General features: G+C 43.8%; 1 protein-coding gene across 1 annotated transcript in view; it reads right to left on the reverse strand.

Annotated features, from left to right (window-relative positions):
• The window catches only part of UGGT2 (UDP-glucose glycoprotein glucosyltransferase 2), a 297,148-nt gene that overhangs the window by 82,904 nt on the left and 189,651 nt on the right, over positions 1-24,593 (reverse strand). The window contains exon 27 of the mRNA XM_074962719.1: positions 6,869-7,058. Within this exon, the coding sequence (XP_074818820.1) occupies positions 6,869-7,058 (190 nt within the window). The remainder of the gene's footprint in view (positions 1-6,868; positions 7,059-24,593) is intronic.

Raw genomic sequence — 24,593 nt, forward strand, 5'->3', positions numbered from 1 at the left:
ATAGTAATTGGTACTGTCAGTGGTTACCAATATTGAGCTGGCGGTACCGAGCTAGCTGGTGACGGTAGCACTGAGCAGTCTGATGACGGTTGCCTTACAGTCATTGGTACTGAGGACATCCGTACTGATGCTGTCTTCCAGGAGGCGGCACAGTCTCCAATCCTGTGCCTGATGGGTGGTACCACTGCTTTGATGCCTGTGCCCATAGTGTTCTTAGGTGTACCAGCGGTATCTGTTGCACTGGACCCACATGATCTGTGGGTACTGTACTTAGATGCTGTCATAAATATAAAGGGAAGGGTCACCACCTTTCTGTATACAGTGCTATAAAATACCTCCTGGCCAGAGGCAAGATACTTTCACCTGTGAAGGGTAAGAAGCTAAGGTAACCTCGCTGGCACCTGATCCAAAATGACCAATGAGAGGACAAGAAACTTTCAAATCTGGAGGGGGGGGACAAAGGGTTTTGTCTGTCAGTGCGATACCTTTGACGGGAACAGATCAAGGATGCAAGCCTTCCAACTCCTGTAAAGTTAATAAGTAATCTAGCTAGAAAATGAGTTAGTTCTTCTTTTGGTTTTTTGGGCTTGTGAAATTCGCTGTGTTGGAGGGAATGTGTGTTCCTGTTTTTGTGTCTTTTTGTAACTTAAGGTTTTGCCTAGAGGGATACTCTATGTTTTGAATCTGATTACCCTGTTAAGTATTTACCATCCAGATTTTACAGAGGTGATTCTTTTACCTTTTCTTTAAATAAAATTCTTCTTTTAAGAACCTGATTGATTTTTCATTGTTCTTAAAATCCAAGGGTTTTGGTCTGTGTTCACCTGTACCAATTGGTGAGGATATTATTAGCAAGCCTTCCCCAGGAAAGGAGGTGTAGGGCTTGGGGGGATATTTTGGGGGAAGACGTCTCCAAGTGGTCTCTTTCCCTGTCCTTTGTTTAAATCACTTGGTGGTGGCAGTGTACCAGGTTTCTAACCTAAACTGGTTCCCAAGGAAAGAAAGAAATCTGTGCCTTGGGGAAGTTTTAACCAAAGCTGGTAAGAATAAGCTTAGAGGGTCTTTCATGCAGATCCCCACATCTGTACCCTAGAGTTCAGAGTGGGGAAGGAACCTTGACAGATGCCTTTGGTGCTATCGGTACCTATGAGACAAAATGAAGTCTTTGCAGACATGGATGAAGAATGTGACCAGCGTCCTGGGACAGAAGATGAGGCAGAAGCGATAGCATACGTGGTGGGCATACCAATAGCTTGAGAAGGTAAAGATACCAGGTTTGGTGAGGTTACGTGGGGATTATTAGAATTATCCTGGGGTTGTCCTGTCTGATCTTGTAGATCACCCCATCCAGGAGAGGGGTGGGCGGGAAACACATATAGGAGAGGAGCGCTCTACTTCACAAGGGAGGCGTTGCCCAGAGAGTGGTGACCAAGTCTTGCCCTGGAGCAGAACTGTGGACATTTGGTGTTTTGTGCCATTGAGAGCAGGTCTATCATTGGGAATCCCCAATGCTTGAAAACGTTTCGGAGCATGTGTGTGTCCAATTCCTACTCAGAATCCTGGGAGAAATTCCTGCTTTATATATTTGCTGTGGTGTTCTGGCATCCAGGTAGGTATTGTGCTGTAAGGTGGATATTGCATCTGATGCACCATTGCCATTGTCTCATACCCCTTCACAGATGTTGTCTGGTTGTGTCCACCAGAGCAGGGAGTCTTTTAGCTTGATTGATATTGCAAAGCGCTTGTGGGACGTAAGCTGAGAAGAGTCAGGCTTGTAGGCACCACATATGGAGTCTTCCATGCCTGACTACATACTTTGTGGAGGCCATTGAGCCTAGTAGTTGCAGGAACATCCTGGCAATGACTTGTGAACTGATTCATACCATGGAAATCAGGTTGGTTAAGGTGAGGAATCGTCATGGAAGAGAGGCCGTTGCCTCAGGAGAATTGAGGTAGGCTCCAATGAACTCTATTTTTTGTACTGGTGTCAGTGTAGATTTTTGTGCATTTATTTGGAGGCCTAACCTCCTAAAGAGTGCAAGTGTCTGTTCTGTGGACTCTAGCGCCGCTTGTTGTGACAGTGCTTTCAGCAGACAATCGTTTAAGTACAGAAATATCATAATTCCTTTTCTGCGTAGGCAGGTAGCACAGCGGCAAGGACCTTTGAAAAAACTCGAGGAGCAGTGGTTAGGCCAAAAGGTAGGACTTTATATTGCAAATGGCCCTGTTCTATTGCTTATCAGAGAAATCGCCAATGCGAAGGACGGATGGTTATATGAAAATATGCACCTTGGAGGTTGCAGGCTGAGAACCACTTCCCCCTTTCTAGTGCTGGGATTACGGTAGTTAGTGTGACCATCTTGAAGTACTGTGCTTTTACGAACTCGTTTTGATGTTGGAGATCGAGAATGGGTCTCCATCCTCCTGTTTTTTTCTGCATGGGAAAGTAAAGTGAGTAGAACCCCTTCACTCTGTATTTTGTGGGTACCAGTTCTACCGCTCCTAGATTCATGAGATGGGCTACCTCTTGTCACAGTAGATGTTTGTGAGAAGGGTCCCCTGAAGATGGACGGGGAGGGAGAGTAGGTAGCGGGGATGAAAGTAAATGGATATCCTATTTTGATTATCTCCAATACCCATCTGTCTTTTGTGGTGGAGTGCCCAATTGGGTAAAATGGGATAAGACGGTCTGAAAATGTCTGAGAGATGGAAATGGGTTCCAGCGTTGAAAGATGTGGCATTCTTGGGCCCTCAACCAATACATCAAACTTGCTGTCTGGAGGATGGTTGGTGGGACATGGCAGCTTGAAGTGGAGGCTGTCATCTCCTTGAAGGCCTATGTTTATGTTCCTGAGGTTCATACTGCCTATTTGGTTGTGTATATGGTGTAGATCAGAACCTTTGTGGGTTGTAATATTTGCTGTCTTCTCTTGTTCCTAGGGGTATAAATACCCAGGGCCTTCAGTGTTGTCCTTGAGAGTGAGTAGAGATTCATCAGTTTTGGCCACAAAGAGTTTAGATCCGTCAAACGGAAGATCTTGAACAGTCGATTACACCTTTCTGGGAATGCCAGAGATACACAACCAAGAAGCTCTCCTCATTACTATTGCAGTAGCTGTAGAGCACGCTCCCGTGTCTGGCAATCAGTTGTCCCTCAGAGGTGAGGTGATCTGAACAGTTCTTTTTTCTCCTCTGGGAGAAATTCAATAAAATCTGCTAACTTTACATAATTCATGTGGTCGTATTTTGCAAGTAGTGCTTCATAGTTGGCGATTCGAAGATGGAGCGTCACCAAAGAATAAGCCTTATATGGTCAAAGAGGTCAAGCCTCTTCCAGTCCTTGTCATATGATGTATTTTCGGAGAGTGGTTGTCTGCCCTATTTGTGGACCGCATCCAACACCAAAGAATTCAGTGTGGAGTGGGAAAAGAGGAAGTTGCCAGGGTTCCTTCCCCACTCTGAACTCTAGGGTACAGATGTGGGGACCCGCATGAAAGACCCCCTAAGCTTATTTCTATCAGCTTAGGTTAAAACTTCCCCAAGGCATAAAGTCCTAGCCCTTGGATTAGGTAAAATGCTGCCACCACCAAGTGTTTTAGACAAAGAACAGGGAAAGGACCACCTTTAGTTCCTATTTCCCCAAAATATCCCCCCAAGCCCTTACACCCCCTTTCCTGGGGAGGCTTGAGAATAAACAAGATGAGCACAAACCCTTTGGATTTTTAAGACCCAAAAAACGCAATCAGATTCTTAAAAATCAGAACTTTATTAGAAGAACAAAAAAAAAGATAAGAGAACTACTCTGTAAGATAAGAATGGAAGATAATCTTACAGGCAGTCATATTCAAAACATAGAGAATCCCTCTATGCAAAACCTTAAGTTACAAAAAGTCACAAAAACAGGAATACACATTTCCTCCAGCACAGCGAATTTACAAGCCAAAACAAAGAAAAACCTAATGCATTTTCTAGCTGGATTACTTACTAACTCTACAGGAGTCAAAGGGCTTGCATCCTTGATCTGTTCCCGGCAAAGGTATCACACAGACAGACAAAAAACTCTTTCCCCCCCTCCAGATGTGAAAGTATCTTGTCCCCTCATTGGTCATTTTGGGTCAGGTGCCAGCGAGGTTACCTTAGCTTCTTAACACTTTACAGGTGAAAGGATTTTGCCTCTGGCCAGGAGGGATTTTATAGCACTGTATACAGAAAGGTGGTGACCCTTCCCTTTATATTAATGACAGAAGTCTATGCCCTTTGATGGCACATAGTATTTTCTGTCAGACCTCTGACAATTTGATGGAATCATTTCAGGGGTCTGCCAAATCAACCTAACAGGTTCCATGATGGCATCATTCATGGGTAGGGTGATTTCAGATAAAGTCAATGTCTGCAGTGGAGAAGCTTGTTTGTGCTTCTTGGAGTTCTTCTAGGGAGATGTCCAAGGAACTTGTGACCCTCCTACAGAGGTCTTAAAATTGTTTAAAGTTGTCCCCAACATTAGGAGGAGGGGCATAATGGTGTCATCAGGAGAAGATGAAGAGAAGTGGATGGTAGGTCCAACTTCCTGGTCAGAGGGTTCTTTCTATTCTGCAGGTACATCCTTAGGAGACTGAGACAGTCCCAGTACTGACAGCAATGGTGATTGATTTGTGCTCTCCCTGGGTGGGCTGGGAGGTTTGCAGTGGTAAGAGGGATGTGTCATCCATGGGGTCCAATACAGCCACTGTGGCGGAGTTATCCATGTTATCCAGAGATACCTGTACCACTGGGGTTCTTTGGCCTCAGTATGATAACCTATGTGTGATGGGGAATGCCCAGCCAGATTATCAATGGGAGAAGAGAGGTAGAGGAATAAATCTCCCTGTCATCATTATCATCCTCGTTACTTGAAAGAGGGGGAGCTGAGCGAGGTGGAGTGGAAAGGTGACTCGGAACTGATCAAGCCGAGGTGATGTCGGTGCCAAAGACAGGTGATTTAGGCATTGAGGAGACAGCCAAAACCTTTTGTAGCAAAAATTGACTCACTATTGCCAGTGCCACTGAGGTAATAGCGGTTGGTGCCGCTGATTGTGAGGTCGATATTGGTACAGGAGTGTGCGTCAGTTGCAGTATATTGCTAGTAGGTGGCAGCTTTCTTGCAGTTGCAAGGAGCTGCTGGGTGCCGGGTGTCTGGTCAGCTCTGGCAGTGCCAAGGCATGGGGTTTCATTTTCCCCTTACTGCCTGCGTCAGGGTGCTGCCACCTCAGTTGTAGAGACCGATGATGTGGTTAGTACTGACTGAGAATGCCAGTAGGGGGAACATCTTTTCTTGGCTGTTTCCCAAGTCGGTGAAGCCACAGGATGCTTTTTAGCCACCCTTACAGCTGGATGGTCTGCTGTCTGAGCCTTAGAAAAAGAGCCTCTATCAGAGGCTGCCGTAGGTGACTTCTGTCCCGAGGGGGTCTTTGCTTCTGGCTCAGACACCGGCCTGAGGGACTTCTCCATTAAGAGTTATTTCAGTTGTAAGCCCCTGGCTTTCCTGGTCCTGGCTTTTAACTTATGACAGTGCGGACACTTTTGACGAACGTGTGTCTTGCCTAGGCAGAGGACACACTGAGAGTCTCTGTCCGACACTGGTATTGACATCCTACAGGCGAGGCAGTGTTTGAAGCCTAGGGAACCAGGCATGCCTCTGCGGAGAGAATTTCGTCCCCCCATGGTTCAATGAAAACCTATTTCTAAACAAGAAAAAACAATTTTTTTTTAAGGACAGGGACAAACGAACAAAAAGGGTTGACTATTAATAAAACTAGAACTAACTGGAGTTATTCTATGCTAAGTAAGCTCTGAGGCACATCTAAATGTTCCAACTCGTAGCCAAAGGCAGTAGAGAAGGAACGGGGCCTGGGGGGGGGTGGGGAGTGCTGGTCACACAGCGCCAGATAAGCCACCTGAAGCGGCGCGAGATGGGACCGCGAATGTGCAACCCAACTGGGCACTGATACCACACATCTCTGATTACAAGTGCAGGGGTGCACGAACACCTAAAGTGGAGCACCCACAGGGACATCACTTGAAGAAGAATCTACAGTTTATTTTGAAAAAAATTTGTGGTGAATACTGCTGGACAATATAAACTGTAGCAGATGTTACTCTTCCCAATATGTTTACAAATGCATACTCAACACCTCAAGTTTGAAGCCAAGTTAAAAGGAAATGAGAAACAAATATTATGTATGTGCATTACTAAACTCTACAGATAATAGAGATTAAAGCAGTGATTTCATGGAACAGTGCAATTGGAAAGTTGGTAGGAGAGAGGGTGTGAATTAAACAGTCTCTGTTAATGTGGAATATATGAAAATATCTTATAATCCATTTGTGAAACTGATAAAACTCAAACCCTGCAATAGTACACAATAATGAGAACAAAGAACAAAACGTGGAAGACTGTCAATAGATTGGAAAATTCAAAACCCAGTTATTGTCAGATGATGAAGCTAAAATTAAATACTCAAAAAAAAAGGAAAGGAAAGGCTAACATATGGAATGCCTACTTCACTGTTTCAATCCTAACTCAAGAAGATGTGCACTTTCATAAATATACTATTGTTTCAACATATAAAAGTAATTGCCTGTACTGCAATTATACACTAATAATTTTGCTATTTTTGTATAATTTATTGCTTAATTCTTAGCGTTTTGTTTATTTTATAAAGAAAAGAAGGCTGCGGAGAGGTTTTGATGGGAGAAGATGGGATTTAAAAGGGAGGAAGATTAACAAAATAATTCACTGAAATATTAAGCATTTATGCAAAATTATTACTGGTTTCTGCTTATATGATCCAACTATAGTTTTCAGAGGTGTTCAGAAATTACTACTTACATCCTGTAAATGAATGTTATCGAGATCATAAGAACTGTTTACTGCTTCAACCAACCAGCTTTCAGGAATGATCATGTTTAGAGTCAAAAGTAGTGTTTCTGGCATCTCTAGGAACTTTGCCACAGGTCCAGAAGGAAAGAGGTTATTGGCTCCAGAGGTCAGTTCTGGCTCCAGAACAAAACGATAAAAGCTGTTGACGATAAGTACATCAAAAGATTACATATTATACAATATGCAGGCTGAGCTTTAAGTACAAGAAAGTTCTTGTAAAAAACATGTTATAACACAGTGAACATTCTGAATCCATTTAATTAATATATGAACGATGCTTGAAGGTATGGCAGCTCCATGTATCTGTGAGATGTGTTCATGTAATACCTACCGTTTAACACATGGGCTAATGAGTAAGCACGGGAGGAATACTTCTCCTCTCACTCATTCTGGCTTGGGAGAGTGAAGGTCCCTCTCCTTCCACACTCTCAGTGGTTGGTAAAGTGATGACCCAAGACAGAGAATCTGAAGTGGGAGCAGTAGGAATAGTCTGGCTGTGGAGTTTCTTGGCCTCCCAGAATTCCTGCCAGTAGGTGAAGTAGCAGCAGCACCTGACAGAAGAAGAGGATCTCCAGGGAAGACATCCTTGTCACTAGCTCCAACAGAAGAAGGGGCACAGATGAGAGGAGAAACATCTCCCATCCTACCAACTACAGTCCAGAAAGAACAGATCATAGGAGCAACAAAATGGACCTGTTGGCTTTCTTTCCCCTGCTGTTACTCCAGAAAAGGAGGATAACAGAGAAGAACAGAACAAGGAAATGGAAAAACTAGAGGCAGCGGACAAATGGGAGATTTCTATGGAGGAAGGGGGAAATTTTATCATGGGGAAAAGTAGAAAACTAAGAAAAAAAGGCAGAGAGACTGGAAAAAGTAGTGTCATAAAGGAAGGAAAAGAAAGATGTGAGACTTAGTAGGTCAAAGATATTTAAATTTTTGTATATGAAGTCTAGTGCCAAAACAATGCAATTAAATATGCACTAATGTTGGATTCAGATGTCAGGATTGTGACCGGTGAAATGGGGCTTGGGAGGCAGGATTTCAGATGAAAGACAACACAGGATACCAGGATTCTTATGGGTGCTAATGTGCTGCTGTTTGAGATGTTGGGGCCCCACTGATTTTGATGGCTTTAGTGCATTTTTAAAATATATATTTAATAGAACATAACTTGCCTCTACCAAATCACAATTAAATATTTAGTAATATTTCGGAGAGGTGGGGAAGGGAAGAAGAAGAGGGCAAGCATAAAAAATATAACTTCCAAACTACCTTAAAATTTTATAGAATGCAGGAAATTGCATTAGGTATTTCAAAATTTTCCAGGGTTAAGAATTCCTGGACCTTCCATTTTTTAATTTATTGTATTTACATCAAAACAGATTCTCCTTCCAGGTCAAACCTAAGTGATAGGCATGGCTATTGTCATAAACATGTGCTTTTGCTTGGATGTTTCGGACCTCCTGGAGACAAGGAATACCCATCCACTTCCCCTTGTTGCATTCCAGCATTACACATTACTGAGACCCCCATCACAATAACTACCACAATTTTGAGTCCCACCTCCTGTTTTGATTTACTTTAACTACTGCTCTACCAGAGGTGTGTGAGAAGTCTTAAGAAATCTGGTTGGTCAGCCAGTAGCATAAAACAATTAATGTGAATTCAAAAGGTCAGGGTCAAACACACAGTGTACATAAAAGAATTAGAAATTTCTTATCTGATAATTTTCAGGTAGCAGCTTCTCTTTGGATTCATCACTAATGGCTAATCCCCCTCACCTATGGAATTTGGAGGCTGTCAAATGTTGTTGCTGGACACTCCAGGACTAGGCACTGCCCTTCATCTCAGGCCTCCAGAGGAGTTCTTCCAAAGCTGTAGAAGCTCTCCAGTAACTGATTATTAGTATTAAGACGACAACTTGACAATGTATTAATTAATCCCAAAACAATAATATGTCTAATTCTCCCTTTAGAGAAAAATATCAATTTATATTCTGGTTATTTACCAGATTACCAGGGTGGGTTGAATGAGAAGATATTAACAGAAAGAAAATTAACAGGTAAGAAATTTCTCATTCTGTTGCCCTGCCTATCTCCTCATTCATCTATAATGGGAAGTATCAAGCAGTGAATTTACTGAAGTAGTGGGGAAAGGATAAGAAGAGTTTCAATTATTATAATGAAATAATAGGCAGCAAGGGAAATTTCACTGATACAAAGCATGACATCATGTGGTAAATAACTCAGTTGCACCTTCCTACCAAAGGGTGCTTCTGAAGAGGAATGGAATCTTACTTTGAAAATCTCTCAGATGAGGGTCGTACACTTTTCCCCTACTGCCCCCATAAGTACTTCTGGGAATATTTTCCCAGATGCCTAGCAGGCCAACTGGTACAGGATTTTCACATCTTGCCTGGAGAAACTGCAGCCCATTTATATCACAACATTCCAAAGAAGTGCCAAGGGTTAGAACAAAATGATAGGAGAATTATTTCCCAGGAATTATGGGAAGATTAACTAACCTTAAACAGAAAAGTTTGTGGAGCTATAAGTATAACCTTCTCCTCCTGACAACAGCAGTGTAGTTCTTGTATAGATAGGGTAACTAATTCCAAAACTTGCCTTAGGGAGGTAATGGCAACTGCCACAGGCTTGTGTAATCTGTCATTTTGACTAATCTTGCCATTTGATGATACTGGAATGGAGAGTCTGACATGCCTACCTATGGAATGCTAGTAGGATTGGTACCCACATTTTTATCATGGTTTGTTGTAGGACTCCAATCAACCATTCTGGATAAACTCTAGAATAGCTGAAATCACCAGAACTTTGTGATTATGATTACATATATTGTGGCATTTACAGGCTAGGGACTCATTGGTCTGGGCACTGTACAAACCAATAGGAAGTCCTTGCCCAGAAGTGCTTTCTGTTTCCCCTTACACCAGAAATGTAAATTTGACCAGACGAATGAATCACAGACATATCCCAGTTGAGTTCTATTTGGATACCAAAATGTAACAACAGCCTAATGGACTACACTTCTGTTCCAATGCCCAGGCTGTTAACTCTAAGTGCTTCTGGTCAGGTTTGAAGGAGTCCCTGTCTTCTATATATGCAATGTTTCAGAGTAGCAGCCGTGTTAGTCTGTATTCGCAAAAAGAAAAGGAGTACTTGTGCCACAGTGAACGCCTTTTCTTTTTATGTATGCAATGTGGGTTCCCTGGCAATCTAGTAAGTCCAAAGTCCTTTCTGGGCCAGTGGAGGACTAGCAAGAGGACTTCAACCTCTTACTTTTCTTATGTATCCTTTACGTGAACTGACTTGAAAGATAGCTGATTCTTCTCTGCCCAAGACATTATTTTCATTTTTGTGGTGAAGCTTTGACTCCCTGGTTTTTGAAGGGATATAAACACTCATGCCTCAGTCATAAGCCAATCTCATGTATCTAACAATGCTTGAAATGAAAGAAATTTTATTAACGAGCTCCTTGCAAACCACTTGTATCCTGTCCTGGAAAAGTCCTGGGGCGGTGGGGGGGAGTTGGGTGGTGCATGTGTGGTGCATCCCTTGGCTATTTATAGGGAAGAGGTAGCATGCTATTCATCCTGACCTGGGGATTATTCAGATGAGGCAGGTTACTGGTACAAATACCTCAATTGTGGAAGTAGCTCTCTAGACGTCCCTGGGAGCCTGAAAGGTTGCCTGCACACTACACAGGCTGGCTAGCACCCTAGTAAGCACTATATGAGCAACCTCGTATGACTCACTAAATCAGTATCATTTTGAACATGAGAAGGGATTTCTCAGTTACTCCTCTGTAATCCCATGAAGTCTCAGCTTTGCAGGGAGGGGAAACCTTATGTGCCTCTGATCTGGTCACAGACTGCCTGAAGTGCTCCTAAGGCTATAATGTGGAGCCAGCCTATGAAGCGGAGAAAGGTTGGAGAGAAAGACCCTTTTCCTGCCTTTCAGACTCTCTCTGACTGATGATCAGAAGGCACAATTCCCATTGCACTGTGCCTCAAACCTGAATCCCTTTCCCTGGCAGAGCAAGGGTCCTTGGGCTGAAAGCTGTACATAGTGCTGTACATGGGAGAAAAGCTCCATTAAACACTTCCTCAGGGGGTGGAAGGCAAATGAAAAGGGGTTTACTTCCTGATTTTCACACCACTTGTTCAGTAATAATATTAATTGTTGCCTTGCAAAGGTGCTTTGCTTTTCTGGGACCCTGAATTTCTGGGGTTTGCAATGTACCAGAACAGGGACATATACTGGGGATGGTAAATTACCTAAGTTGATACCTACAAAACCTTTCTACAGTGACAAATCACTGAAAGAATGGTTAAAGTCCATCTTGGCTCTGGGGGCAAAATTCAGAAAATGCCTTAAAAGAGGTAAAAGAAATCTCAACAGCTCCAGTTTTCAAGTACTACAATAGGCACAAACCCACAATGGTCAGTGTGGATGCAATCAGCTATGGCCTAGGTAGTGTACTGTTGCAACAGTATGTCTCATTTTATTCTCACACACTTACAGGAGCTGAAAAATGATATGCACAGACTGAAAATGAGTGCCTAGCAAGCATATGGGCACGTGAGCAGTTTTACAGATGTGTGTGGGGACTGGATTCATTTACACGGATAACAGATCATAAACCGCTTGTAACCCTCATCAACAGAAAAGACCTGGATCAAGCACAACTGAGATGCCAATATCTGTTGCTAAGGAAAATCTGGTAGTAGCAGATACACTGTCACAGAGCCCAGCATCACACTCAACTACCGGTGATCTCAAAGAGGACATAAAAGGAGTATGTGGCTGCTGTGGATACATACAGACCAATGTCACAAAAGAGACTACTCCAGCTACAAAAAGCGACCTCAGACAGACACACAACTTCAGGAAGTTGTAAGATACTTGGGCGGCTGGCCCAAGTATCTAAAAACACTAAAGAAATGACCAGAGACTACTTTGCAGTGCTTGGACAATTAAACAAGTCAAACTGATTAACGAATAAAGCCATTGAAATTTCAAATGAAATAAGAGGAGAAATCCTACACCTCATTCATGAAGGACATCAAGGATTAACTAAATGCCGGAAATGGGCCAACCAGTCACTGTGGTGGCTTGGCATCAGCAAGGACATAAAGAATAAAGTATCTGCATGTGAACATTACAGAAAAAACACACCAAGACAAGACAAAGAACTTTTAATAACAACACAAAGAACGTTTAATAACAACACTTCTACCAGATAGACCTTGAAAGAGACTAGCTGCAGATTTATGCGAATTTGAAGGACATCATTACCTGGTCATCATGCACTATTTTCCCAGGTATATAGAAATAATGTATTTGAAAGACATAAATATGTTGCAGTGTTATTGAGAAATTCAAGTGTACTTCACTTCAGTATTTCAGGACAAGTAGTGACAGACAATGGACCACAATTCACTGCAGCAGAATTTAAGTCATTCCAAATAAAATATAATTTTGATCATATTACTAGCAGCACACAAGTGCTGGAGAAGCTGGGAGAGCTGTACAGACAGCCAAGAAAATCCTGCAGAGGAAGATCCATGTCTTTCTCTTCTGAGTTGCAGATCCACACTGATAGTGGCTACTGGATATAGTCCAGCACAACTCCTGATGGGAAGACAACTCAGAAGTCCTGTTCCAGCTTTGGAAAATAACCTATTTCTAAAGTGGCCAGACACAAAGAGAGTAGACAAATTGAATAAAAAGGCTAAAAAAATTTATGAACACTTTTACAACAGACATCACACAGAGAACTGTCAGGTGTAGAACCTGGTGATCATGTTCATACAAACTGCATGGAGAAAAAGGATGGACAACTCCAGCTGCAGTAAAGAACAAGAATTCAGTGCTTGCATCATGTGTGATCGAGACCAACAGTGGAGACTTCCACAGAAACTGTCAACATCTACAGTTTGTTCCTCAGAAACAAAGCAATGACAGATGCAGAACAAGAAAATGGCTCAACGATTCCAAAGCGACCACAGCCAGTCATTGCAACTAATGAAAGGCAGATGACTAAGATGTTACACATTCAGGTCATGTAATTACAAAACCAGTACAATTCAGAGACACTTACCAGACTGATACGTTCTGAACTTCAAAGACAGTGTGACAGTGTAAATATTGTAAATGGTAGGAATGCAGAACTTAAAAGAGCCAGATGTAATAATAGAATGCTAAACTGTATTACACTGTTCAGCCACCAGGTGGCACTTATTTAAACAACCCTCAGCCATACTTAGCAGAGCATTAAAGGATCTTATGAGGAACACAACTGGTATGTATAAGCAAGCTCTGTGATCAGTCCGTATCTAGTACAGAAGACTATGACAGGGACTTCTGGATCCTTTCAGGGGTTTTCCCTGTCTGGCCTGGATCTTCTGTGGGACTTACTCCTGAGTTGGCCCGATAGTGTTCTCCTCATTTGTAGACTCTCTCCATGAAATGCAGTAGAGTCGCAGAAAAGTCCTCAGAGCAGGGAGGGAAAAAACATGCTGCTCTGGCTCTGAGCCCCATGTCCCGGCAGCACAAGGGTCAGCTGGCTGTGAACAGAGAGGGTATAATTTGCCCTCTGTATAGACTGTGCTGCTTCAGATAGGGAACAACACTTAGATTTAGCCCAGCATTTGTAGGTAGCTTTGCTAGGTCTGGGGGAGGGCATGTAGAAGTGTCTCAGAAAGCAAGCTTCCAGCTGCAAATCTGGGTGGTTGAAACTGAGAAATACTTGATCCAGGATGGAGGTGGAGGAAAGATTTTAAGTTGCTATTGCATGAAAACAAATAAAAATTGAAGTTATAAAACAAAATAGTCAGTAGAAACTGAATTACCAATTTGTTTTATTGCCAAGCAGAAAATTTGGAGGCCTAAACTGAATGGCAGGGCTTAATCCTGGAGGCTCCAGAAACAACATTAGACTGCCTCTGAATTCCATAGGTGGGGGCAGCAGGCATTAACCATGAGTGATGAATGGAGACAGAAGCTGAGCAACAGAAAATGAGATTATGTGAAATCATATGGATAATTCATAGCAGTCTCTTTAATTGGAAATGAGCTGAGTATGTGATTGGGGAGGACATAACAAGAAACGACTGCCAGTGTATTATTACTAGCTACTGTAAAAGATTAGTATAAGATGAATATACTAAAATATTATGCGTTGATGGCTCAATCTATCAGAGAGCTAATATTTTAAGAAGATTAACAATTATATGGACTCATAAGTAGCCATTACTGAATTAATTTTGGTGAACTAGATCGGAATTACAATGGAATTAGCTGTGCTCCCTTGTGTAGAGTAGATACATTTATTTTGGCAAAAAAAAGGGCTGATTTCTTTGCAAAACTTTGTTTTTCACCAGAACAAAAAAGTGTCGTATTTGCGATGGTGTTTAATCTAAAATATTACTGGCTAATGCTGCTACAGTTTTTGGTCATTCGGATACAGAGAAAATGACAATTACCATTGTTGAAATCAACACAAGAGATCATCAAACAATACCAATCAGAGAGATCAAGAAATTGATACATGCCAGGCTTGTTATCCCAAGGGAGTCTCTGACACGCTTCAAACCAAACGCACTACTTGAGGTAGAATAAACAAACAGATTTATTTACTACAAAGATACATTTTAAGTGATTATAAGTGATAGGCAAAAAGTCAGAGTGGTTACGAAAAGAAAAGAAAATATAAACATGCAGTCTAAACTCTCAACCCTATTAGACTGGGTAGCAACTAGATTAAACAGTTTTTCCTCACACCACTGCATGTTGCAGTCCTTAATATACAGGTTTGTTCCTTAAATCCGGACCAATCTTCTGTGTTGGGAGTCCTGTCTCCTTCTCAGTGTCTTGGTTACTTGTAGCATAGGTGGGGGCAGGAGAAGGGCCCAGTATGTGTCCGCTCTGTCTGTTTTATACCCTCAGTCCATGTGCTTGGGGAGCACAAGTCCAGGCATGTCTGTGTGGCATTGCTGAGTCTCTCCCAAGCAAGGCTGAGCAATTCCCCTGGTGTGGCCTCATGCAGGTGAGCTCCCTCATTGCATTGTAGCTCCCTTGCTGGACAATAGCTGTTGATGGGTTGTTTGACACCCGGCCCGGGCGTTGGTTACTTTCCTTGCTGTTGCCTCTGGGGAGCTAATATCTGGCTGATTCCCCAACTTACAGCATGTTTTAGTGACCGCCATACAACACAATTCTCATAACTTCATATACATTAATGATACACATCTATGGATAGAGAAATGACTTTCAGCAGATCATAACCTTTCCCCTGATACCTTACAAGGCATGCTTTATACTAAGATCACGATTATATGAAAATGAGGAATATGGGGTTACAGTATGCTCCCCCAAGGTACAGAATGTCACAGCTGACCACAGCTTCAGGGGCAAGACCTTGCCGTAGGGCCCAGGAAGTGAAGCATGTCCATTTGACCTGATAAGATCGTCTTGCCGAGTCTGACTGACTACTGGAGAGGACATCTTGAACTGCCAATGAGCATTCTTGTGCTAATAGAGGTGTCAATCCAAAAACCACACTGCCTTGTGTAGCATCTATGGATTGGAAGCTTAAGTCTGCTGTTGTATTGTGTCAGCCATTCCACAAACATCCGTAGCGGGAGTGAACATTGTTTCAACATGCAGAGAAGAAGAGGGAACCAGAATTGGCAAGACCAGAACAGATCAGAATGACCATCACTCTCTTCCACCTGAGTTTGTGGAGGATAAGGGGTAGAAGTGTGTGTGAGGAAGGTGTAGTTCAGAAATGGGCAAACTACGGCCCACAGGCCACATCCAGCCCGCAGGACCGTACTGCCCAGCCCCTGAACTCCCGGCCAGGGAGGCTAGCCCCACCCGGCAGCCTCAGCTTGCTGTGCTGCCAGCGCTCTGGTCTGTCGCTCCTGCCGGGCAGCACGGCAGCATGGCTGCGAGCACCTACTGCTCTGAGTGGCATGGTAAGGGAGTGGGGGTGTTGGATAAGGGGCAAGGGGTCCCGGGGGGCAGAAGTTCGGGGGGGGCAGTCAGGGGACGGGGAACGGGGGGGGGGTTGGATAGGCATGAGAGTCCTGGGGGGCCTGTCAAGGGGCAGGGGTGTGGATAGGGGTTGGGGCAGTCAGGGGACAGGGAGCAGGGGAGGTTGGATTGGTGTGCCTCAGTGACCAAAGATGTGTGCGATTATTGTGTTGAGCAACTCCCATTCGTGGTCGGTTGCAAAGTTCTTGCTGAAAGAATCTGCAATCACATTCTGGGTGCCAGGCATGTAGGGTGCTGACAAAAGAATATGGTGTTCGATGCACCATTCCCAGAGGCGAATTGCCTCCATACACAGCGCCGGGGACCTCACAGCCCCCTTGTTTGTTTATGTAGTATACTGTGGTGGTGCTGTCTGACATGATGAGGATGTGGCGCTAGTGGATAGCTGGTAAGAACACGTGGTATGCTTTGCATACAGCCCAAAGTTTGAGAATGTTTATGGGCACCCATGCCTCTCGCGTGGACCAGGTGCCTTGTGTCATGTGATTGCCAATGTGAGCGCCCCAGTCGCAGACTTATGCATCTGTTATGACTATCATGGTTGGTGAGGGTGGGAGGAAGCACATCCCAGAGCAGATTTGTATCTGGTCCGTCTACCACTGAAGAGAAGAAATGACCTCTGGTGGAACACTGAATATGGTGTCCATGGACTGGTGCACAGGGGAATAAACTCTTTGCAGACATAGTTACAGACTGTGAAGATTCAGGCGGGTGAAGAGTGTGACATATGTGCACTCCACCAGGTGCCATAGGATGGAGAGACAGGACCTGGCTGAGACCGAAGGGTTGGAGGTTATCAGGGCTATTTGGTCCAGTAGGCTCTGGAATCTGTCCTGTGGCAGATAAGCTCATGCACAGGTCAAATCAATGCGAGCTCCTATGAATTCCATGGACCCAGTAAGGTACAAAGTTGATTTTTTCATACTGATGCTCACTCCTAGGGAGGAGAGGAGAAGAAGAAGATGGGACATTGATGCTTGAGCACCAATGTGGGTTGGGTGTAAGTTGATATAGAAGTAGATGTCTGCATGTCGAGAGCCGTAAACTACATGTCTTTTTCTAGTGAGGAAAATGATGGTCGCAAGCACGACCATATAGAATTTTGGCTTGCAAATCGTGTGGTTGAGGTGTCAGAGATCCACAATCGGTCTTGTAGTGAGGCGGAGTGGCCTCCCACGGACACAGAGGGAGAGGAATGCCTGGTGGGTGGAGCCAAGCTGTGCTCACCCCTCCCGCCAGAAAGTCAGTGGGCGGGTCAGGAAGTATAAAGGGAGAGTCTGGGAGCTCAGTTCTGGTGCAGCTGCCAGAGGAGCCAGACGCCTCCTGCTTGCTCACGACCTGGGAGACTGCTGAAGGCCCCTGAGGAACTGAGGACTGGCCAGAGCTGCATGCTGACCTGACCAAGGAGGAGTGGCCAGAACTACCGCAGGCCTTCTACACGGATGATCTGGAGGACACTCTACCGATCCAGGTACACCCCAAGGGGGAGTTAGGAAGTGGCCCGGGGCAGTCGACCCTAGTCTGGCTGCAGCGCTGCCGGAAATCAGGTCAGCGTGTTGCAGTCAGGATCCCCGCTGACCCAGTGGCAGATCCCTCCACCAGTGGTAGGGCCCTCTAGGGTGGTAGTCTGCCCCTCTCTAGGCCACGGAGTCAGTGTTTGTCGGCTATCTGCAGGAGATAGAATACCCAAACCCCTTGCTACTTGGCCCTGACCACAGGCCCAAGCCTTAGCAACGTTAAACGACGTCCAAGACCTACTTGTCCATTGTTATAGCTCTCTAATCTGGTAAAAAGAGTTTGAGACAATTCCCAAAAGATGTGGAGGGTAGGAGTATTGGTGTACGGAGTGGCTGACATCTCTCTAGGCACACTCAGAAATACCGCTTTCGCAATGACTGAGTGGGTTGTGCAGACATCTGCATTGCCAGAACAGGTGGACGGGCTCTGTGTAGAAGTTAGGAGTTCTATAGCGTTGGGCTGGTGGTGGGTGATAAAATGTTCTCTTTGGTGCCAGAGTATATATGCCGAAGGACCGTAAAGTGGCTCTAGAGTCTTTTTGAGAGTGTAAGGAATCATCAATTTTCTGGTTGAAGAGATGTGATTCATCAAAAGGAAGGTCCTCAGATTGTGTTCTGCACCTCTCTCTAGGGAAACCTGAGGAGTGTAACCAGGATTCCCGCCTCATGACAATTCCAGTTGCCAATACACACGAGGACATGTCCACTAAATCAACTGTAGTCTGAAGTATGGACCTGGTGACCATCTTGCCTTCTGATAAAATTGCTTGGAATCAAATATGATCCAGCTGAGGTAGCTTCTATGTTTATAGTTTATAAAGTCATAATTGGCCATCAATGCCAAGTAGTTAGAGATCTGGAACTGCAGTCCAGCCAAGAAAAAACCTTTCAACCCATGAGGTCCAGTCTCTTACCCTCCCTGTCTGCGGGAATCGAGCATGGGTGTTTTCCTTTGGTCTGTCTGACACAGTCTGTATTACTAAGGAGTTAGGTGGAGGGTGTGAAAACAAAAAATATGACGATGGCAGGGTGCTACTAGAGAGGCCTTAATCAGCTCCTGACACTCCAGCCCCAATCAGGAGGATTGGATTGGGGCTGGGTAGATAGTCTGATGCTTGCCTGGTAACTGTCCATACCTGCTAGCCTCATTAGAAGGAGCTATAAGGCTGGGAGGAAGTGAGAGCAAGGGGTCTGGGGGCGCGGAGACTAGGAGGGGAAGGTCAGGCTCACACTGAGAGGGAGGTGGGAGTCTCCAAGTCTGTGGCCAGCCACGACTGTGGTAGGCCAAACTGTGGTAAAAATCCTGTATATCACTGGAAACTGGTGGTGGGGACTTGATCACAAATAAAGAGCACGAGTGTTGCACCAGCCTGAAGTGTCCCTGAGTCTCTGAGAAGAGGGATAGAAGAGGAGCCAAACCGAAGGGGCATGGCATGCGCCCCGTTACACTGACCCTTTGTGGGGGAATATAGTACCTTTTCTCAGCCCCCTTTGGGGCTGGTGCACACGTGGCTGGGGAATGCCACATGGTGTGTGTCAGTTGAAGAATGGCATCACTGATTGGTAAGGCCACCTGTAGCAGTGCTGATGTGTGAAGAATGTCTAGTGACTGGTGCTGACAGTCTTGCACCTCTTCCAGTGGGATCACAAGAGCATTGGCGATTCTCTGTAGTTCTTGAAACTGACGATAGTCATCTGGCAGGGAGGAAGGTGTCAAGGATACAGCAGTGTCTGGAGATGATGAAGGGAATGTCTCTGGATATGCTGGTACTGGATTGATCAGTGCATCATCAAACGCCATTTCTGAATGTCTACTGGATGAAGGGTGGGGCGGTGAAACGGGGAGTTCTCCTGAGCCCAACGAGATTGTTCCGAAAGTGACGACTGGGGCCATAAACTCCAATATGGCCAACCTGGTTGATCCTGCTGTTGTACTTGTGCCCAAGGAGCTGGATACCAGCTTCTTGGGTAAGGCAAGGGAGAAAACTGCCATGGAGCCATCAGAACCCTCTGGTAGTCATGTTCTGGAACGGACGTGGCAGACTATGCCGAACGTCTGGGTCCCCAGATTCCGAGGAGTCAGAGTCTTGCATGAATGGCAGTGCCGACGGAGCCACCAGAATGGGATGCATTGGAGAGGTATGGTCAGCAGGAGGTAGATGTAATGCAGGAGATGGTGCCCTCTGCAGAGTTGAGTACACTGGAACAGGCAGCGACTTCACTCCTTCCAGGGTGAACAGTTCCTCAGGGCTGGAGTGCTTCTGATTCTCTCCAGAGTCTATGGTATTCACTCTCTTGACAGGACTGGAACCGGTAAAGGCACTTGTCTCGGGACCTATAATTCAAGGGATGCCAGCAGAGCCAAGGCAGGAGGGATACACGGATCCAGTGCCAGGCATGCAGAGTGGCCTCTCATCACTCTAGTGTGTCTTGCAGTGTGTAGCTCCTCTGTGGCCGGAACTTGTGGACGGTGCAACATCCTTCTTGGATTTAGAGGAAAACTTACTGCCATGCTTATGCGCATGCTTCTGTGGCTGATGGCTAGGCCCCAGTGTGGGGTCCGTAGTGCTGGTACTGGTGGATCCAGATGGAGGCTTCATGGTAGGGGGAGCACTTTTGGATTGCTCAGGCTGATGTATGAGGTGGGGGGTGTTCCCTGGCCAGGATCTGATTTCAGAGCCATGGCTACCTCCAGGGGTTCTTCTTGAGGCAGAGAACTCTGCTTCCTGCATACAGGCAGGAAAGGAGAGGCAGATACTGCACCTGGAGGCGATGTGGGCTTCCCCCAAACAGTACAAACAGCATTGGTGTTTACAGCTGATGGAAAGTGAACAAGGGCAGGAAGCACAGACTTTGAATCCTGGCGTCTTTAGCATAATCCACTACCTAGACATGGGAACTGGGATCGGGGAGGTTATTTGGCAGGAAAAACTGCTGAAGTGGAGTCCCAAGTCCTTAATTAAAAAAACTGCTAGGAATTACCAAAGTAAACAAAAAACAATAAAATCCTAACTATGAATGAAAATAAGAACTGTTTTTGTAAATTTTTTTGAAAATGTGTCACTAAGAACAAAAGGTCAACAGAAGCTCCAACTCAGACCATGTGGCAGTGAGAAGGAACTGGAGCTACAGAAGGTCCGCCTTGCCCTTTATCACTTCAGGTGAAACCATAAGGCAATACAAGGACACATGCGCGGACAGCCGAGCAATGCTACTTTGAAAAGCTCCAGGCACATGTGCATAACCCTTGGTGGAATATAGCAGGGACCATCACTTGAAGGAGGAGGAAATAATTAAAACCACAATGGGCCAAACTATGTTTTACAAAGTGTTAGTCTTGAATAAAACACTGTTAAATAAAAGTATTAATATCCTTTTGAGATTTTTTACTCTCCCTCCTCAAACACTTTGGACTCCCTAATAATCCATGGTAACTGACATTTTTCAAAGATCCATGTTATTAATATCTGAAAGGACTAAGTGTGACAATATATTTAAAGAAGAATCCTGGATGTCTTAAAATATCAGACAAAATTTTGGCATTCCTTATTTGTTTCACTTTTTGTATATTTAATATTTGTAGATACATTTTTGTTTGAACTTTGGTGATGGAGACTTTTCAGGCATCACAATTAAATCCTTACAAAAACAGATGCTTGATTGTTAATTCAAACCAAGAGTATTACACATTCATCACTTTTAGAACATATGTGTTAATGGGAAAACCAAAAGAAGACAGGAGATTAGGCTGGAGGCAGAATATTCACCAGAAGAATGAGACCATTCTGTATATGTGAGCAAGATCAAATTGGCCTTGCAATTATGAAGCCCTACAATGACTTATTTCCTGCATAGAACCGATTTTATGCCTGAAAGAATGCACAGAAACAAGGGAATTCAAAATATTGTAACAAATTATTTAGGTAGTGACCCAGCTTCCTGATTACTATATAAAGTTAAAGCAGAAAACAAACAAGGGGACCTAGTTAATAGGGACTCTGACAACTGATCTAATAAACTTCTGTTGGTGAGAGAGACAAGCTTTGGAGTACTTTAATGTTATTCTTTAGTAAAACAAAAGAACCAAAAACTCTATACCAATTAGTTATACAAAGAGAACAACTGAGTCAAGAAGACTTAAATTGGCAATCTTGCACTTCAATTTAGGGTGGGCGAAGGAGAAGCTATTTCCAAAATGGACATTTTCCAGTGACAAAATTTTCCACATGAATGATTCCATACTCAAAGTAGAAATTTCTGTAGGTTCACATGTGAAGTCTTGTCGAGGATGCAAAGTCTAGGCAGAATCCTAGCAGACCTAGAGCAGCAGACACCAATGAACTGTTAGAGGCCTTTATCTTTAGGGGAGACTCCAGCTGTAATAGGGTCTTCTTTACCCCCCGAAGTGAGTTATCATTTGGAGTGGATGTAGACAGCTATTCTTCACTTTAATCTTTCATCAGACAAGAATTAAGTGATGCTTATCAGAAGGGGGAAATGCATTTAAGAACTAGCTGAGACATTGCTTCTACCTTCCACTGTAGACCTAAAGCCACCATCTGTCAAAGTGGTGCCAACTCTCTGGGTCCTATCTGACTCCCCACTAAACTTGGATGACCAGACAGCATTAGTATCTAAAAAAGTCTTTTTTCACCTCTGGCTCACTAGGAAACTTTGTCCCTTTCTCAGAGATGAAGACCTGGCCACACTGATCCATGAATCTGTCACCTCCAGGTTGGATTGCTGTAATTCACTGTATCTCAAACTGAATGTAAAGACAATGCACATATTCCAGCAAGTACAAAAGGTGGCTGCCCACCTTTTGCATGGCTTAGAGTGCTGTGAGCAATCAGACCCATGCTTATCCCCTTAACTAACTCCCAGTCAATTTCCACTGCAGTCTGAGGTTTTGGTCCTAATATTCAAAACAATTAATGGATCAAGCCCAGCTGCCATAAAGACTGAATTTTGAATTACAAACCACCACACCAACTGCACTCCTCCCGGACAAGGTAGATCACAAAGCCCAGGACAAAGGTGCAGGAGACCTGGGGACAAAGCATTCTTAATCAAGGGGATCCGGCTATCAAATGAACTTCAAGACGGTATCTGGCAAATTCAGCATCTGACCATCTTTCTGAAACACAGCAAAACTTTCCTCTTTGAAAAAGCCTTTCCACTGTAAGAATGACACTCACTACACTGTCACCTCCACTTTATCTAAACAACTCCAACCAAGCCAAAAAATTAAATACCCCGAAACAAATCTACCTAAATGAAAAGTAAATGAATAAAATCTACAAAAACCCAAACCAACCCCAAAATGCTACCTCACAAGCAGAGGTTTTTTACACACTACAAAGGGAGAAATACCAGAGATCCCATGAAGTCCAATAGGACCTTACTACTGTTATCAATGTTACATGGAAAGTGCTCAGATACTACAGTGATGGGCAGTAGTACAAAACTCCAAAATAGATAGATTGATAGACTATAGAGCCATGTGACTGCAGCATTTCCATTTTCTAGCTTGTTGCTATCTGGGATACTGTCCAAATGACACCAATATTTTCCTGTAAGGGTAAAGAGAAATTCCCTGGTGACTGAATCTAACAATCACAACCATCTACATTTTCATGAAGTTTCTGGGGACTAAAGAGAGATTGTGGGCTTGTCTAGTCAGTGAATTTGTGCACATTAAGCTCTGCTGTAAATCACTTGGATTTACCCTGCTTTGAAATGGGAGTAGGTCAAAGTGCACTAGGGAACTCTGAGTATGAGATACCAGGGTCCACACAGCCTGTTAGTGCACATCATACTAGTGCAGATTTATTTTCTGTAGATCATACCGTAGATTTATTTTCTATGCACTAACTCACCATCTAAACAAGCCCTAAATGAGAAAATCCAATACCTGAAGTGGAAACTCTTATATGCAAAACTTAGGAATCTCCTGTGGCAGATGAAAGTATGTGACCACTTCAGCCACAGACATTAGAAAGTCTCCTGCAGACAAAGAACTAGCCTACATAAGAAAAATTTTGCCAATACAGCTATACCAGTATAGCTATACCAGCAGAGACCACTAATGGAGCTGCAGCTTATATTGGCATAAGAAGATTTTTTGTCAGTATGGGTAAACTGCCTTCTCAAACAACATAAGCTATATTGGCAAAAGGACTCTTGCAGGTATAGCTGCATCAACACAGGGGAGCTTGCTGGCATAGCTATGTCAGTCATGGGTGTAGATTTTTTCACAACCTTGACCAAGATAGCTATGTTGACAAATCTTTGTGGTGTACACTTGGCCACAGTCACGAGGGTTGCTGAAAGTCTTCATTCTCCATCTCCTTTTCTATATCCATCTGTTCAGTCTTTTGAGATCTATCAATTCATTGTTCCTAAAAAATGGGAGGATTACAAGAAGATGGAGCACACACCAAAGGATCATTGTTCTGAGGAAATTGGCTTTATTATCCCTATATACAGTAGGGATAACAGGAGAGGGAAAGAAGAACAGATGCATGGGGAGCACTGAGCTCCAGGGAAGAACAGTAGCAGAAAACTTCCAATACTATCCGTCAAAGATTGTGAGGGCTCAAGAATCTTGAAAGTGAGCAGGCCTGGTTGACGGCTGAAAGATGGCTGGTTGACGGCACATCTTAGAGCAGTCATGCTAAAATTTTACAGGTGCTTCTGACCTGTGTGTTGGTTCTACAGTTTCACGACTTTCCTTAGAACAAGAGTTATATTTCTTTCAAAATGTTTATTGAAGAAATAGTCTTGAGTTTTGCAAAAGGGAAAAAGCACAAGTACTTTTTCTAAGAGTTTTCTAAGTGTTACTCTAAATGAGCACCTTCATGCAAAATTAGGTGAAACAATTTGATGGGTTTCCAGAAGAGAACAAAATGGAAATACTAAAGAACAAGGAGGAATTCCATAAATGCTTTAAAGAAAGAATGAGGGTTAAATATTTAAGTCACCAATAAATGAAGCTGATATTTTGCATTTTAGTTAAAAGACCCCATGTGTAGCTCTCGCAACTCTTTTTGATGTTTGAGAGATTAACTGTTGCAGAAA

The sequence above is a fragment of the Natator depressus genome, chromosome 1 (assembly GCF_965152275.1).
Source record: "Natator depressus isolate rNatDep1 chromosome 1, rNatDep2.hap1, whole genome shotgun sequence".
Classification (NCBI taxonomy): Eukaryota; Metazoa; Chordata; order Testudines; family Cheloniidae; genus Natator; species Natator depressus.